The sequence below is a fragment of the Mesitornis unicolor genome, unplaced genomic scaffold, assembly GCF_000695765.1.
Source record: "Mesitornis unicolor isolate BGI_N332 unplaced genomic scaffold, ASM69576v1 scaffold6545, whole genome shotgun sequence".
NCBI lineage: Eukaryota > Metazoa > Chordata > Aves > Mesitornithiformes > Mesitornithidae > Mesitornis > Mesitornis unicolor.
In genome coordinates this window covers 19450-35203 of record NW_010187410.1, presented here as the reverse complement: position 1 = coordinate 35203, position 15754 = coordinate 19450, and the positions used below count along the sequence as shown (strand labels likewise).

General features: G+C 41.2%; 1 protein-coding gene across 1 annotated transcript in view; it reads right to left on the bottom strand.

The window, feature by feature from the left end:
* Nucleotides 1-553: 553 nt before the first annotated feature.
* LOC104541379 (collagen alpha-6(IV) chain-like) overlaps nucleotides 554-15754 on the bottom strand; it is a gene marked incomplete at both ends in the record, with an annotated part of 30719 nt that continues 15518 nt past the window's right edge. Inside the window, 10 exons of the mRNA XM_010185431.1 lie at nucleotides 554-724; nucleotides 2734-2895; nucleotides 3137-3358; nucleotides 4489-4596; nucleotides 5012-5083; nucleotides 10288-10471; nucleotides 11052-11231; nucleotides 12265-12425; nucleotides 13321-13425; nucleotides 14925-15074. Coding sequence (XP_010183733.1) covers nucleotides 554-724; nucleotides 2734-2895; nucleotides 3137-3358; nucleotides 4489-4596; nucleotides 5012-5083; nucleotides 10288-10471; nucleotides 11052-11231; nucleotides 12265-12425; nucleotides 13321-13425; nucleotides 14925-15074 — 1515 coding nt within the window. The remainder of the gene's footprint in view (nucleotides 725-2733; nucleotides 2896-3136; nucleotides 3359-4488; nucleotides 4597-5011; nucleotides 5084-10287; nucleotides 10472-11051; nucleotides 11232-12264; nucleotides 12426-13320; nucleotides 13426-14924; nucleotides 15075-15754) is intronic.

The window sequence follows — 15754 nt, the reverse complement described above, 5'->3', positions numbered from 1 at the left end:
ACTAAAGTCCAGGTAGACAACATCCACAGCTAGCACTTCCTTTCAACTAGCACTTTTCAGTTCACCTTTGAGAGCCTGGTCCCACTTCCACTGGAGAGCAAAACCCAACCAAGTTCCAAGAGAGCAACATGCAGCTATATAATGCTATTGCTTTCTCCCTAAAGTAACACAGAATTCTCCAAGTAACCAGCTCCTGTATTGGTGCTTAATGATCATACAGATTGTAAATTTTTATTTTCCATTTGGTTTGTGCTTCATTCTTTCACTTGTATAAAATTCATTCACTGTTCCTCATTTCTTCAATTTTTTTGATTTATGTGATCCTTTGTCTATAAGACTCTGAGTCCTTTAAGATGGATCTCCTTATGAGTATGATTTGATAAGTAAATCCCTTATTTGTAATTCATAACTCAGCAGCAAAACAAATGCCTTCCAAAACTAGTTGAGAATTCATTCCCTTCTGACAAGTTGGGCCACAAATCAGTATTTACAAGGTGTGGGGGTTTTTTGTGGGTACAATAATCTCAGACTATTTCCCTAGTGGAACACATACCTTTTGGCCCAGAGAAACCTGGACGTCCATCTTGACCAAAAGGCCCAGGTGGCCCTAAGAATCCTCTTTCCCCAGGAGATCCTGGAGCACCATCAAGACCTGGGAAGCCTTTCATACCAGCAGGGCCTTGTGGACCTACATCCCCAGTCAAGCCTTTGACTCCAGGAAGTCCTGAATCAATACAAGAAATAACTCGATAGATTATGTCACACAAACACTGGGACAATTTGTGGACAGCTTCCCAAACTCTATAAACACAGCATTGTTTTTAATACGACAAAGGGACCTTATGGCACATGCAGCCAACTAGAAGGCATAAAGCTTAGAATTGCAAAAGCATTAGTCATCTACTAATAAAATACCTATGAAGAGGGTTACTGCCTACATCACTACACAGCTGGCAAGAGTGAAACCCCTTATGATGTATCCATTTTTGTCTTCTTTACAGACACCAAACAGTAGCACACCAGTCTTACCTTTATCATCAAGGCAGCCAAACCAGAATGGGGAGCATCATTAATGCCAGCTTCTGCTACCTACCCCATGCTCTGGGTGAACCAGAGATCAATTGGAGAGGCTTGTTTTTACATGTTTCTTTTCCACCTTGGTAGTTAAAGTGTTACTTCTCAAGAGCAAATTGCTCACGAAGGGAACAAGCTTCTGATTGTGCTGTCATAAAACCAACATCATATGCACTGTTTTGCCTCTAAATGTTTTAGAATGTTTCTAGCTAAAGTTTTGTAATGGTTTACGATTTTAAATAAAGGCTCAAACCATTGAAAACAGAATGCTCAGATCCAAAGATAGGAAGAGAAGGAAAAATCATGTGGCTTTTGAAAAAATGGCATTTGTAGCAGTAGCACCCAATATACGAGCTTTGTTAGACTCAGGGCTTAAACGCTTTAAGCTATGACCCAGGGTTTTTTTAAAGCAGAAGGTTAAATGGCTGCTTTATTTAAGAAGGCAAAGAAAACATACGCACATAATCTGTACATATCAAGGATTTCCTTATAGGCTTCAGGCTTTGTTACTGTCTGAGCATTCTCACTACAATGGTTCTTTGCCTTCTGGCCTGATTAGCAATAATAAGGGGTATCACCTATGGTCAATGCAATTCTTGTAGCATTAAAAGCTAGGTTGTTAGTCCATGAGCTTTTATGCTACACTGCATTTTCTCACCTTGACAGCCTATGTGAAGAACCCATAACCAAACAGTGTGACATCAGAAATGGAGAGTTGGTGATAAATGGAATAGAAACATGGTGAAGGAAAAAACAGACAAAATATGTAAACAGAGAGAACAAGGGTATAAAAGAGATTAATGATTCAGAGAGACTACAGCCGCAAAAAAACCTTAATCATTCGAACCTTATCATCCCTGTAATGGGAGGTTTTTAAAAATAGTTGAAGGAAAGTCATATATGGTATACAGTCCAAAAATGTAAAATAGAGAGGCAAAAGCAATGTTAATGTCAAAATAAAAAGCAAACAAACAAAAAACAACTTTAAAACTCTATGATTTTAATCTCAAATGACGTTACTGCCTTCATTCATTTGTTGTCATTGTGCTCCAGCACCATCATTCTGCACGTCACAACAGAGGAGTTATGTCACAGACCATTATCTACTAATTCCTAGGTGTTTCTTTGCTTGGTTCTTAGTCTTGCATGCACTATTATAATGAAACACTTTAGTCAGTGCAGCTTGAGAGATGTACTCAAGCGATGGGTTATTTTCCCCTTAAAGTGAAGGGAAATAAATTTATCTTCTGCCCCACTGAAGAGAAAGACAGAGAAGACTTAGGTGCTTGTTCTGAGAAAGCCAACAATTTTCCAATGTATCAAAGTCACATTTCAAGTAACCCTATACATTAGAAATTAATCATCATGAAAATGGAACATGAAGATTAGTCAATGATACAGCCAGCATGTAAGAGCATAGGTGTTAAAAATACGAAGACATTTAAGATGCTTTCTCCTGTCTTTGTGCTGTACTTCTTACAGCCTTGGGTCATCATTTCTAGACAGGAGTTGTCCAACAGTAGAGGCAAAAGGCTCATATTCTGCACTTTGTTATCCCTAACCAGAGGTGGGAGCTCACTCCTAGCAAACTGCAAACCTCTCCTACTCTTCCTCAACATTGCAGCACTCAGCTTGTCTTCATTTGAAGACATGACATACCTGGTGCTCCTGCGAGGCCAACCGACCCCAAGGGTCCTGGTTTTCCCTTAATGCCAAAAGGACCTCCAGGACCAGGAGGTCCCCGCAATCCAGGAACACCCGAATATCCTGGATTACCCTGATCGCCTTTAATACCTAGGAGGCCTGGTCTTCCGTCTAACCCTGGGAACAGAGAGGTGAGAAGTTACAGAACAAACAAAACAAAATTCACACTTTTATTTAAAAAAAGGGTTTTCATAAAAGCCTTTGAGTTGCATTAGATTCTAAGAGAAAACCAGCAAAATACCACCTGTGAGCTACCAGAGGACTGCTAACACAGCATCTTAAAGAGACTGGAAAGAGGAAAGATTTTCGAAAGAGAAACAGGTTGATATTCCCAGATACAAGCAGGATCAGTGCTTACCTTTTGGTCCTGGAAATCCAATATCACCTGTGAGCCCTTTATCACCTGGGAGCCCAGGTCGCCCACGCTCTCCCAGGGCTCCACTCTCAGCACCAAGTACATCTCCAGGTGCACCTTTTGTTCCAACTAAGCCTAAAGCTCCTATTTTCCCAGGCACACCATCTGTTCCATCCAGTCCTGGAAGTCCTTGTGACCCCTGCTCTCCTCGAGGCCCAGGGAAGCCTTAAAGAGAAAAACAGTAAATGCCACTCAGCAGAAGCACAGAATATCTGCTTCCAACAGCATCTCTAACAAAATCAACATTTTAAAATTTTCAATGCAAGTAAAAGTGGTTTGGAAAGTTGCAGAATGTCTCAGTATTGAATTAGAAACAACAGTTGGTGACTAAAAGTGATAAAACCATTTAAAATAGTTAAAATGTCCTTTAATTTTTTTTAAAAGAAAAGAATACTTTAGGGTGTGACAGAAAGCTGCAGCTAGTTGCAGTTTTACAAGCTTGGTTTCACTAGATGGCAGTTTAGGCAAACAGGACAAAAAAAGGACAATAGCCATTTCAGGCTACAGACAGGCAGTATCTCACTACCACTGTCAGCTACAAAAGCTGCAAAAGATGTCATACTCATCACAGCTTTGTTACTCTTTGTTACTCCCCTACGTCAGGCAATTTCTGAAGGCACTGACAGCCTCGGTACAAGGAGGACTGAAAAGTACTGTACCAAGCAGACACTAAACTGCACGGTTGTGTGGATGTGTCACACTGCTCAGGGGCTGTGTCATGGAATCAGTGACCCTATAAAGATCACATCCCCCTTTAACATAGTGAAAGGATAAGAGACTTCTTCAGCCATATCCAGAGCAACCTGATAGATGCAAAGCAACCCAGCTTTAGGGATCTTCCCTCACCACCTCTGCTCTTGCTTTTTATTCACACAGCCATCAGAAATTCACACAGCTCAAACGAGTCCAAGTAACTGTGTACAGTGTGACTTTACCAGAGTACTACATGGCTTAAAACAAGTTTTACACTGAACTTGTAGTTAACCTGAACTGTAACAAAGCACATGCTGATGGTCTCTGAAGAAACAAAGTGTGTTGGCTGCTCTCTTTTCTTCCAGCAGCAATGCAATGTTATAGGCAGGTAACATGTATCTTGAACATTCCTTTTGTTTTCTTCCAAACAGCAACCATTTGCTTGCAGTGATTGCACTTGGAAGGAGCACCATGGAGCTCTCAATGGAGCATTATGAATGTACCAGGCAGAAAAGTGGCCTAGAAGGCTGGACAACTCTTTTGATAAAATATTGTACGTATTACTCAGACAATAAAAAGAACTTCAGTAACTTCCCTCTTACCAGGTTCTCCTTGCAAGCCTATTATTCCTGGAGACCCCAGCTGTCCTTTTGACCCATGTAATCCAGGTTGGCCCGGAATGCCAGGAAAGCCTTTGCTGCCTTTGGGACCTATGGGTAAAAATACACGAATAATTAATATTAATGAATGAATAGTGGAAGACAAAAGCACAGCACGAGAAAACAGGATCAGATCTTTTCTGCAAAGCTAGTGCTGAAAACACTCATTGGATATACAATTTAAACTAAATGAAGTCTCAAAGCTGTGGCTGTTTCATCAGCTACACAAACGCAGAAGGAGAGGGTTTGTGGTTCAGAGGCTACCTGAAAGGGAACAATATGATCCTCCATGGGATTTAAGCCTAATCTCAGGGAAAAAAAAGAAAAAGAAAGAACATTGTTCTGCCAGTTAACTCTCTGGAATAACTATCACTTGGAGGAGATTAATTAGCAAGTATTATCTTCCTTGAGGAATAAGTGCTTCTTGGTAGTTAGCCAGTACATTACAATCAGCTTATCTCCCTACCTGGCAATCCTGGAAAGCCGGGAGTCCCTGGGGGCCCATATGCTCCAGGAACTATGCAGGGCAAGGTGATACCTAAAACAAAGAAACACTGAGGTTGCACACAGCCCCTTTCAGAGAGACAGTCAGATGCAGAACATTTAAGTATCCAGACATTTTTTTAAAGGACATATCATAAGTGGCTGTGAGTGAAATTACGCACGTCAGACACTGCTGACATCTCAAATATGTGATATTAAAGAAAAGACATTCAGAGCCTGGCAATTTTCTAAGCTCATCCTTACTACTTACGTACTGCAAAAGGTAGCAACTACTACCGTGGACTACTCGTAGTACACGATGTCCAGGGCTTCCTCTCAGCAACTGGCCCTCCCTATGGTAGGGACTATGCAACAGGCATTGAAAAGGCAGTCTGTGACTAAGGGAGCTTCAGGTCCAGGCTGAGAGCTTTCAAAGTCAGTGGGAGCTGACAGGTGCTCCCAACTTTTAAAAACTGAGGCTGTTTCTAAGCTGTGTATAAATACACTACAGTGTGAAGTACTAGAATGTTCACATGCAAGATAAAATACATATCTAGGGAATATTTAAAAAAAAATAAACCCTGTTAGCCAAGAGTTTAGGCCAGAGGGATGCACGCATGGAGGGTGGAATAGCAAGGATTTTTTTTTTTCCAGACTTATTCTCCAACTGCTTCTTCTGCAGTATGTCAGACTAAGAAATAACCCCATGGCTTAAAAGTTTATTAGCAGTAAACAAGACTCAGCAATTGCAAAGCTCTCGGACTGACTTCCGCCTCTCAAAAAAAGGCTGTTTGTACTAGCAATCCCTCTTCAGCAGAATGACATTTATGTGGCATTACCAGAGTTGCTAGCACATCAGATTTACCTGAAAGATCTCAAATGCTTCCAACATTCCTCCTTGTAGGTCACTGACAATTTGAAGTCACATTCGCACAGTCACATAAATGACTGTGACAAAAACTATTTCAAGACTTTCCAACTCCAGAAATGTTTCCAATTATTTTAAGAGGAGTCTGTGCTAGAATTAGCTCCTATGCTGTAACAGCTGGCTTAGCCTTAAACTACGACAGACATACTTTCTAAAAAGGAAAACCTGAAAGACCTTAAGCTTTAGTCAGAGAGATTACATACAAAAGATGACTAATAAAGCAAATCTGGGGAAGAGATGTGGTCTTTTTCACTACTGTGAACATTTTTATATGCACAGAGAAAGAGCTGCCCAACTGCTCTGACACCCGATATTTGCCAGTTCAAATCTGGCATCAGCTACAAGGCCGATTAAGGATGAGATAATGAGGTATCACAGACACAGTTTCTCATTGCCTTACAACTCTCTTTGCAGGACCCTTCTATTGAAGCTTCATTCCCAGACTGACAAGCCAAATCTATTCATCAGTCGAGAGTACTCCAAATTGTGACTGCTTTCAGTCCTGAGGAGGTAATCTGGTCTAGATCAGACAAGACTAGAAGCATTTCTTCCAGCACAGCAATACAAGTTTAACACTTTTTTTCAGAAAATATTAACATTTTTCAGATAACTGACAGATTTTATTAACAAAAGACCCTGAGTCAAACTATTTTCTGGACAAATCAAAACAGGTCAGTGGACTTCCATGTGACTCTTTGCTTCTGACATTGACAGTGGGAACAGGGATCTCAAAATGACACAGGCCAGGACAAAAACTCAAAGTAACACAATATGTCTTCTCTGGTGCAAAGGCTCTAAAAGTCCCTACTAGTTTTTTGATTGGAACAGTGCTAAGAACTGGCTCAATGGCATTTTTCTTGGGTCTTCTCAGTAGATTCCAACTCAGTTCACAAAGGCTGTGTGAAAATCTGACTGAAAATCTACATCCAACCAGAGATGGAAAGTTAAGCTTTCAGTTCAGTGTCCAACCACAAACTCAGTCAGGGTAGGCAGATTTGAGCATCCCTCTCTCACAGTGCCAAATGAGAGAGAGTGATTCTGGTTTGACCTCCCATTTCTACTCCCTTTCATTCCACCTTCAACCCTTATTTTCATGATTTCATTATTCTGACTTGTGTGACTGATATCATTACTCAGACTTGTGAGAAGAAAGAACAATCCTAACCTCAAATTCTAGCCAGTCAGGGGCTTTCTAGCAGGTATCAGGTATAATAAAGAAATAAGCAAGGCTCATGTGGAAAGTGGCACACAGCAGGGAATGAGAGGGAACACAGCTCCATCTATTCACATGTTGAGATGCTATGCAAATTCTGAAGGAAACATCAGAACATTTTCTACTTTGATGTGAGAGAACCAAAGGCCAGTTCTTGACTCATTACTTTTATCTTGAGGTAAGGCATTCACTGATCACAAAATTCATTTTAAAATGCCTATCCTCATGATAACACATCCACAGAAAGTTGCATTTACACTTGTATTCTTACATAAAGCCGAAGAGAGCTCTGTTTTCCTCTGTGACAGCAATTTGTCTTTATACACAGCACAAGCTATAAGAATAGAGGTTCAGAACTAAAATACCTATGATCCAATTTATGCTTTGAATGGATATGGGCACCCGATACTATGATTGCAAGACGTAACGCACCCATTTCTGCCTGCACTTGGGCATTCTTTTGAATTTACTTTATTTTTATTTACTTTGATAAAGTAAAAGTTCAATGGTATGGCCACAAAATAAAAATTCCAGTTCTGGTCTTCTGCGATCCTATGTGAGTCTGATGCTGAATGCTTTTTAAAATAAGAAGTTGAGGTCCATCTCTCAGGTATCTCCTCCTCAGACACAATACAATAAAGAATGCAATCTCTAAAAAATAAAGCATTTAAAGGAGCAACTGGTATGGAAAGGGAAGTTGAATTAATCCTGTTGCATTCACACCACATGGCTTTAAGGACTATCCAAAAGTAACTCTGTGCAACAGCATACTCTGTATTTTACATTAGCCAGCAGTAGAATACTTGAACAATGGATATTTCACGTGAGGATAGCTGAAATGCAAATAGGACTGTTTCCTTGTGTGGTTTGCAAGATGATGTAAGCAAAAATTAGTGTAAAAATTCTATAAGCAACACTTAAGTGTTCTGCAGATAATCCATACCCTACATTATCACAGTACATAATAATCTCCCAGTATCAAGGAAATTAAACAATCTTGAAACAATCATGTCAGGCATAAAAGTGAAATATGGGCAATTACAACACCTTTGAGTACTCTCATAATACCAGGTAAAATCAGTCTAGGTTTTCATAAAATCCTGAGTTAGACTTTTCCAAAGCAAGACTGTTTCACCCTGTTTTACTGGACGTGGCAGAAACTCGGGCAAAATTCCTCAGTGGTGCCTTTGGCATGGCAACAGTCTCTTTTTAACTGTCTTTCCTTACTTTCACGATAAGGCTTTCCAGTCTGGGCAGTATAAGAAATAATTATCTCTTCCACCCACTGACATTTCCTTAATAGTAGATGAAACTACATCAAAGGGTCTTTAAATGTATGCAAATGATTTTCTAGTATGGAGGGAATGACGCATTCACAAGTCTTCTTACACATCTCTGTGGAGGTGCAAACTGAACTGGCTAATGACTTCTTCACACTTTCCCACATATTTTGACCATACTCTTTCACAAAGGACCATTCATCGTTAGCAAAGCTTTGATGTAGCATTCATAATAAGCTGGCTTCTGATGTGCTCCCCAGAATATCTAGAGTTCACATCACGAAAAGAGCATTTTACTTTTACTTATCTTACAATGCGATTTTAATTTAGTGGATTTCGTAAGAGACAATTTACCAAACAAAGATGTAAGCATTCGTAGCTATGAATTAGTAAAGCTTTTAGTATTTAGCCTGTGACTTGAATTGGAAAAAAAGCTTATGCAGACTGTTGCAGGGGGACATTAATGCTTGCTGTCTCCTCACCCCGGAACAACCACCCAGTATGACACTGATGTGAGGTAACACGCCAGCCGGCACGGCTGTGCAACCTGCCCAGTGCTATTCTGGCCTAGCTCTCACCACCCTCGGGGTTTCAGATTCCTCTGCCAACTTCTCATACTGCAGTGCTCTTACCGCTGAGGTTTTTGAACTCAGATCATCAGTTTATCAGTCCAGAAGCCTACGCAACAATATTACGTCTGCAAATATATTATTGGTTCTGCATTGTTGATACTGACAGAATTACAAATCTAGCCGCCTAAGTATACACAGAGTGGAAGATACACTGAAAATCAGCAGCAGGAAAGAAAAAGCACTGTTTACCTTAAATTATAGTTAAATGGCTGACATGGAATCAATACACTGGGACTAGCTCTCTGCAGTCATTTTGTTGTGAGAACTTTTTCCATAAATGTTTAGACATATGACTTCTCATGTAACTTTTTTCTGAACTCTCAGAGTGAACATAAATCATCATCAAACCTATATTTACTGACTTTATCACTTGTCATTATGGTATGCTTTAGGTACATAAAATGAAATACCAACTGAGCCACACTGTGGTACCTCAGGAAGCAACCAGCCCAGAGCTGGTAGCACCAGTCAGAATTGAACCTCCTACCCAACGCCCGTTCATACATACAGTGTACTACAGTTTTTCTTTCAAAGAAAACACACCCTGGAGCTCTTCTTATTTCAGTAATAGTAATAGTTCTGAAAACTGATTCAGAAGTCTGATACCAGTGAGTTACTATTTTTACCTGGACAATGAAGTAAGTTGTGCTTTTTAAAAACCTCATTTTATCAATCTTCCTAACTACCATTGGTGTAAAATGGTTCTCCAGCAATAGCCAGTGAGTAGCTCCATCCAACACTCTTCAGTATTTGATACTATTTGAGTATTTGTTCCTTATTTTCTGTGTCTTCCTGAGCACAACTTGAGAAAGCTGTGACTGCTGCGTGAGTTCCGGTGAGCCCACAAACCACAGAATCCCAGACTGTTAGGGATTGGAAGGGACGTCCAAAGCTCATCCAGTCCAATCCCCCTGCCGGAGCAGGAACACCCAGATGAGGTTACACAGGAAGGCGTCCAGGCGGGTTTTGAATGTCTGCAGAGAAGGAGACTCCACAACCTCTCTGGGCAGCCTGGGCCAGTGCTCTGTTACCCTCACTGAGAAGAAGTTTCTTCTCAAATTTAACCAGTTTCAGTTAATTTAAAGAGCAATCTTTAACCTAATGCAATCCTCTGGTCTGGCTCCAAGCACAGCAGTAAGTTGAGTGCCATTTACTTGCAGCAGCTTTGCACCTTTTCAAAATAACAGCAGACCCAGCAACACCTACCTCGAGGGCCTGGAAGACCCTCTTGTCCGGGAAACCCATCCATTCCTGGGTCACCAGGTGGTCCACGAAGTCCACTAGGACCTGGATATCCAACGCCAGGAGAACCAGTTTCTCCACGATGGCCCTTGGACCCAGGTAATCCTGGCAGTCCTTTTTCACCTGGGAAACCTAGCCCACCATCGCCCTGTGCACAGCAAAGACAGTTTCAGCTGAAAATCAGAGATTTAGAAAGAATAGACACCACTGTCATTGTAACAAACGCCTAAGAGTTTGGTTGGTTCTGTGCAAGGTTGAGATGGGCCTGAGAAGGTACAAGGAAACCACTGTAAATTATCCACCATTATTTTAAAATGCAGGAAAACCCAGTGACTATTAAAAATAATATTTTATGTTTTATTTGCCAAAATGTAAATATTACAGATTCTGAAAGACATTGACTTTTTCTTTAACTAAAAATATTCTGGCATGATTTTCCTATTCCAAGATTTGACTCATAATTATGCCTACAGTGTATTTTATCTTTTAGGACACAACATAAAACAGCATTAGGTTCTGCTCCACTACTGAAAGTTCATCCTTTGACTGAGCAGCCAGAGGCACAGCGAGTGCCAGTTGTTAAACCTGATCAAGACAGAACTGCGCTCAGGGACTGTGAGCTTTTTATGTATTTGGAGACTTACTCAGGACTAGTAAACCAGGCTCTTCTATTGTGTGCTCCTTAACTCCAGCTCTGAAGCACTGCTGCTTAATTAATCTGAACTTACTGGAGGGCCTGGTGGGCCTGGCAAGCCTGGAAGTCCATCCCTGCCAGGGGTTCCCGGGATGCCTGAAGGTCCTCTGGGTGCTGTCGCACCACGGTCCCCACGAACACCTTTGCCTGTAGCGTAGGATGAATCTCCTTTTGCTCCCTTAAGACCTGGAAGACCTTGCTGGCCAGTCAAAGCCTACAGACCAAAACATAAAAAACCAGAAATATGAACATGCAGAGAAAAGGCTTTGCTTCTTAAAAATGCCATATGAGGACAGGACACAGTGACTGGAGCTAGAAAGAATCTCCAAAGGGTTTCCTATTGTATACATTGCACTAAAAACCCCCACAAAAACCCCAAAACCAAAACCCAAAACCAAAACCAAACCCCAAAACCAACCAACCAACCAAACCAACAATAAAATAAAACAGAGAAGGTTTCATTATTTACAAATGTCTCAGCCAAGTCACTGCAGCTTTATAGTGGCAAGCCAAACCCTGGTGTATAGCGCTACAGCGACAGCAATTTTGGATGGCATCTTGGAAGATCCCATCACCTATGACAGAACAGATTCAAGTACTGAATCTGACAAAGATACTCTGAAGACAAAAGACTGGTATCTTTATGGACTACAATTTTCAAAAGTAAATACTGCCAACGAGCAATGCTCAGCACTTTGGAAAATCCTGTTTGTTATGGTTGCTGTTTCATAAAAAACACAGCTCAACTCTCATTAATGCATTTAGCATGCAGCAGTTGAGAAGGAGACTGCATCTATGGCCCACAGTTTTTATAGCTATGAGCAACGACATGGAAAGATCTCACCATTCGATTTTTCAGGTCTTTTCTCCATACAGATGTTTATCTGCCTCCCCAGCCAGCCCTCACTTAGGAAGAACCCTAGGTCTAATCCATGCATGCCTATGGCAAAGAAGCCCTGGGATGAATAATTGTTACTGTTTTTCTCTTGACTGCTAAACACGCAGTTGTCAGAACTTAAGAATCATTTCTTCTCCTATTTTTTATAGGTGACAATTTCTCTACTTCCAGTTTCTTTTCATAGATCAGTTTCTGGGTTGCCTTTTTTTTTTTTGTTAATCAAAACAAATAGAAGAAATTATGCAAAAAAAGTGTGTTCTGCTTTCACTACAATCAACACCAGCAATTACACTTTGACACATTTTCTCCTTTAATTCATGACAACCGATAGAAACTCTTCCTGTCTTACCGGAGGGCCTCGCAGTCCTGGGGCGCCCACAGTGCCTGGGTCTCCACCAATGCCCTTAATCCCAGGCACACCAGGGCTTCCCGATGGACCTGGTGGACCTGAGATGCCTTTTAGGCCAGCTCTTGTAACTCCTCCATCACAAGCACAATCACCTGCCTCTCCTGGAAAATACAGTCAACACTCCAAACTCAGTTTCATTTGGATAAAGACCTTTTTCAGTTCCAAGAGCTCCAAAAGCAGCGTTTGATTCAATTAGGACAAAACCATTCTGATATGATTTAATTTTGCACCCATTTTGCTCAGGTGATGTGAGTGTTCAGAAAGGAGAGCTCAGGTTTTGTCCAGATTAATTTCTATGCAATGCCCATCACCAAATTACCACATGCAGCATGAACCTCAGCACTTCTTCACCTCTTCTCAAAGGTTCAGATTCTTCTAAACAGATGGTGTCAGGAAAGTTTTAGGACAGGAGTCTTGTGGGTTTTTTTTTAAAGAGACAGTTGTATGTCAGAGAAAACAAATCCATACTCCCACTCACGGTAGATTACAATGACCATCAACTGGAAATCTTTGTATTTCCCTGAACTGTAACTGGCCATGGATCTGAACAGTCATAAAGAACAGTGAACATCATCACCTTTTGCCACTGGTTCTGTCACACGCACAAATTCTTAGCATTTTTAGCACAGAGAAGAAAAATTAAGTTTCGCTGTCATTTCCAGCCTATATCACAAAAAGCAGTGAACAAGATTTTATCTTTAAGTCTCATTATGTCTTATGGCTTTAAAGTATAACTCGCTTAGCTAATTTTCTGGGTATGAGATGTTTATCTGCTTATTTGCCTGAGCAGAGGAATTAGGAAATAGGATTTTGCTGGCAGTGCTGGGCACAACTCTCTCAACTGTAAAGGCTGTTGGCTTCTTTAATCTATCTCAGCCTCCTGTGATTTGTCATAAAGACACTTCCACCTCATCCTTTAGGAGATTAACCATGTGTAAACATCTTTCCAAGGCCCAACAACTGCTAATAGGCTCTCCCAAAACAACAGTCAGTTACCTTTGTACCCCTTTGGACCCAAAGCTCCTGGCAGCCCTCTTTGTCCAGGCTCCCCTGGGCCCCCAATCCTTCCATCCAAGATCGTGTCTGGGGGGAATGAAGGGCCTGTATGCAGAAAGAAGACAAGCAAAAGCCATGAGAAGGCTAGATTTCCAGCTCATTAATTACTTACAATGTCCCTTATGCAACTGATAGAAATGGCACCGGATCAAACTGCAACTGTAGAAGTTACACAAGGAGATGGAACTTGGTATCACAAGCTGCAGCCCTCTGTCATATGTTTGCTACTAGTTTCTTGTACAGAAAAGCAAAAGCTCTCAATGTGGATGCAACAATTTCATTCCTCTATTGCTCCAACATCGCACTTTTTCAAAGATTTAACAGTTGGCTGAACTAATCAGCCTGTGAACAGGTTGTATAAAGAAGGGCAAATGACTTCATGGTAGATGTGCCTTTACAGCTTTGGGAGAAGCTGAGACTCATACGGATAGAAGTTGAAGGAACAAATCAACGTACTGGTGATTCTGATGACTGGCTACCACCCTTTTTGTTGGCACAGAAGCTGTCATGTATGAGTAGTGACTCTGCTGCTGCTGGTATGGTAAAGTCATTCCCAGGGCTACCTGCCTTCTGCAGAGCTCCTCAACTTCTAATAAGGTGTTGCAACTCAGGAAAGAGACTACATGGCAAAAAGGTTAAGGGTACTTTTCTTGTCTCTCAGTTTGAAACTGCAGGATTATTTTCTGCATCTCTTTATATGCTGAATAGTATGAAACATAAGCTGACAGAAACAGCAGTGGAAAGTGATCTGACATAATCTAAAACTATGTCTGAAAACGCTTCCTCTCAGTGACAACAGTAAGACGGAGTGCTGATCAGCACCCGTCTGATGTTCCATGGAAACAAACTGCAACCATCAGCTAAAAACAGCTACAAGAGCTTTACAGACTCTGCAGAAAAATGAGCTGGATTTGACTAGCAAACAGTTATTGATAAGAGAGTACTTCTTTCTTCTCCATAGAAAATAATTTCATCAGACCATGCTCATTTGCTCCATCACTGGAGTGTGCCCAGTTTTGAAAGGTTGGCTCTCAAAAATAAAACAGGCTGTTGGAACTCAGTTTATGGCAGAATGGTAAAACACAAGGTTTGTGTAAAATCAACCCTTTTCACGTAATACTCAGTTTCTGAGGAAAATAAAACAATGCATAATTAATCAAATCAGGGCATCTATCCAAATTAACATGTAAAAATAAGGTCTGAAAACTGTCTTTTCAGTCATCCTATCTGACTCCTGGTACTCAAAATACCTACTCACAAGACTAGACATTTACCCCAGGTGCTCATAAGGTCGTGGTCTATTCTTCACCCAAGCCAGTAGGAGACTAGTCTAGAACTTCAAAGTCCTGTGTGCCATAAATTGTGTCTACTCTAAAAATAAGTAGCCGTATTTTTTTACTTCAGAGAGGTGGCTGCTGAGTTACAATCATAATAAATTGTACAGATTAATAATCCTCATTGGCAAAGAAATAAATATAGAAATGATTGTTTGCATTGTTTCAATCTGAATCCTATATAAAAATAGATGTTAAGAATATACATACGTGGTGAACCTGGCAATCCTGGTGCTCCTGGAAGACCCGGTAATCCACCCCTGCCAGGAGTGCCTGGTAATCCAATCGTTGCTCCTCCTGGTTCTCCCACTTCACCCTTCACACCTGGAATACCTGGAGACCCTCCAGGGCCCATTCCATCTAGACAACAAGGACACAATGAGCAGCTCTCCAGCAGCAAGCACATTCTAGTACTTCTAATGTATGGAAATTACTGTCGTGCCCTTAACTGCAACCATGGTAGCAATTTATGATTGCACACAAAGGAAAACCTACTAATCATAGGCGTCAACTGGCTCCCATTTATACACTCCTTTGGCCATCCAAAAAACTTCACAGAGCTACATTTAAGTCCCACTAATCAGTTAGACAATTAACTATGTAAGACTGTGTTTTATTTATTTTCTGATTTCCTTTGAGTGAGATGTTGGGATCAGGACCTCCCTGATGAAGTCTGCTGATGTCACCAAAATCAGTGGGGTAGCTGACACTCCAGAAGGGAGAGCCACCCTCCAGGAAGACCTGGACAGACTGGACTAGTGAGCCAGCAAGAAATGTATGAAGTTCAACAAGGACAAATGCAAGGCCTTGCATCTGGGAATACCTAATCCAAGAATGCAGCTGAGACTGGGCTCCACCTGGCTTGAGAGCAGCCCTGTGGAAAGGGACATCGGGTTCTTGGTGGATGACAAGCTCAACATGAGCGAACAATATGCTGCAGCTGTAAAGGATGCTGGGTTGCATTAAAAAGGGCATCACCAGAAGAGACAAAGAAGTCATTATCCCTCTCTACTCAGCGCTGGCCAGACCACACCTTGAGT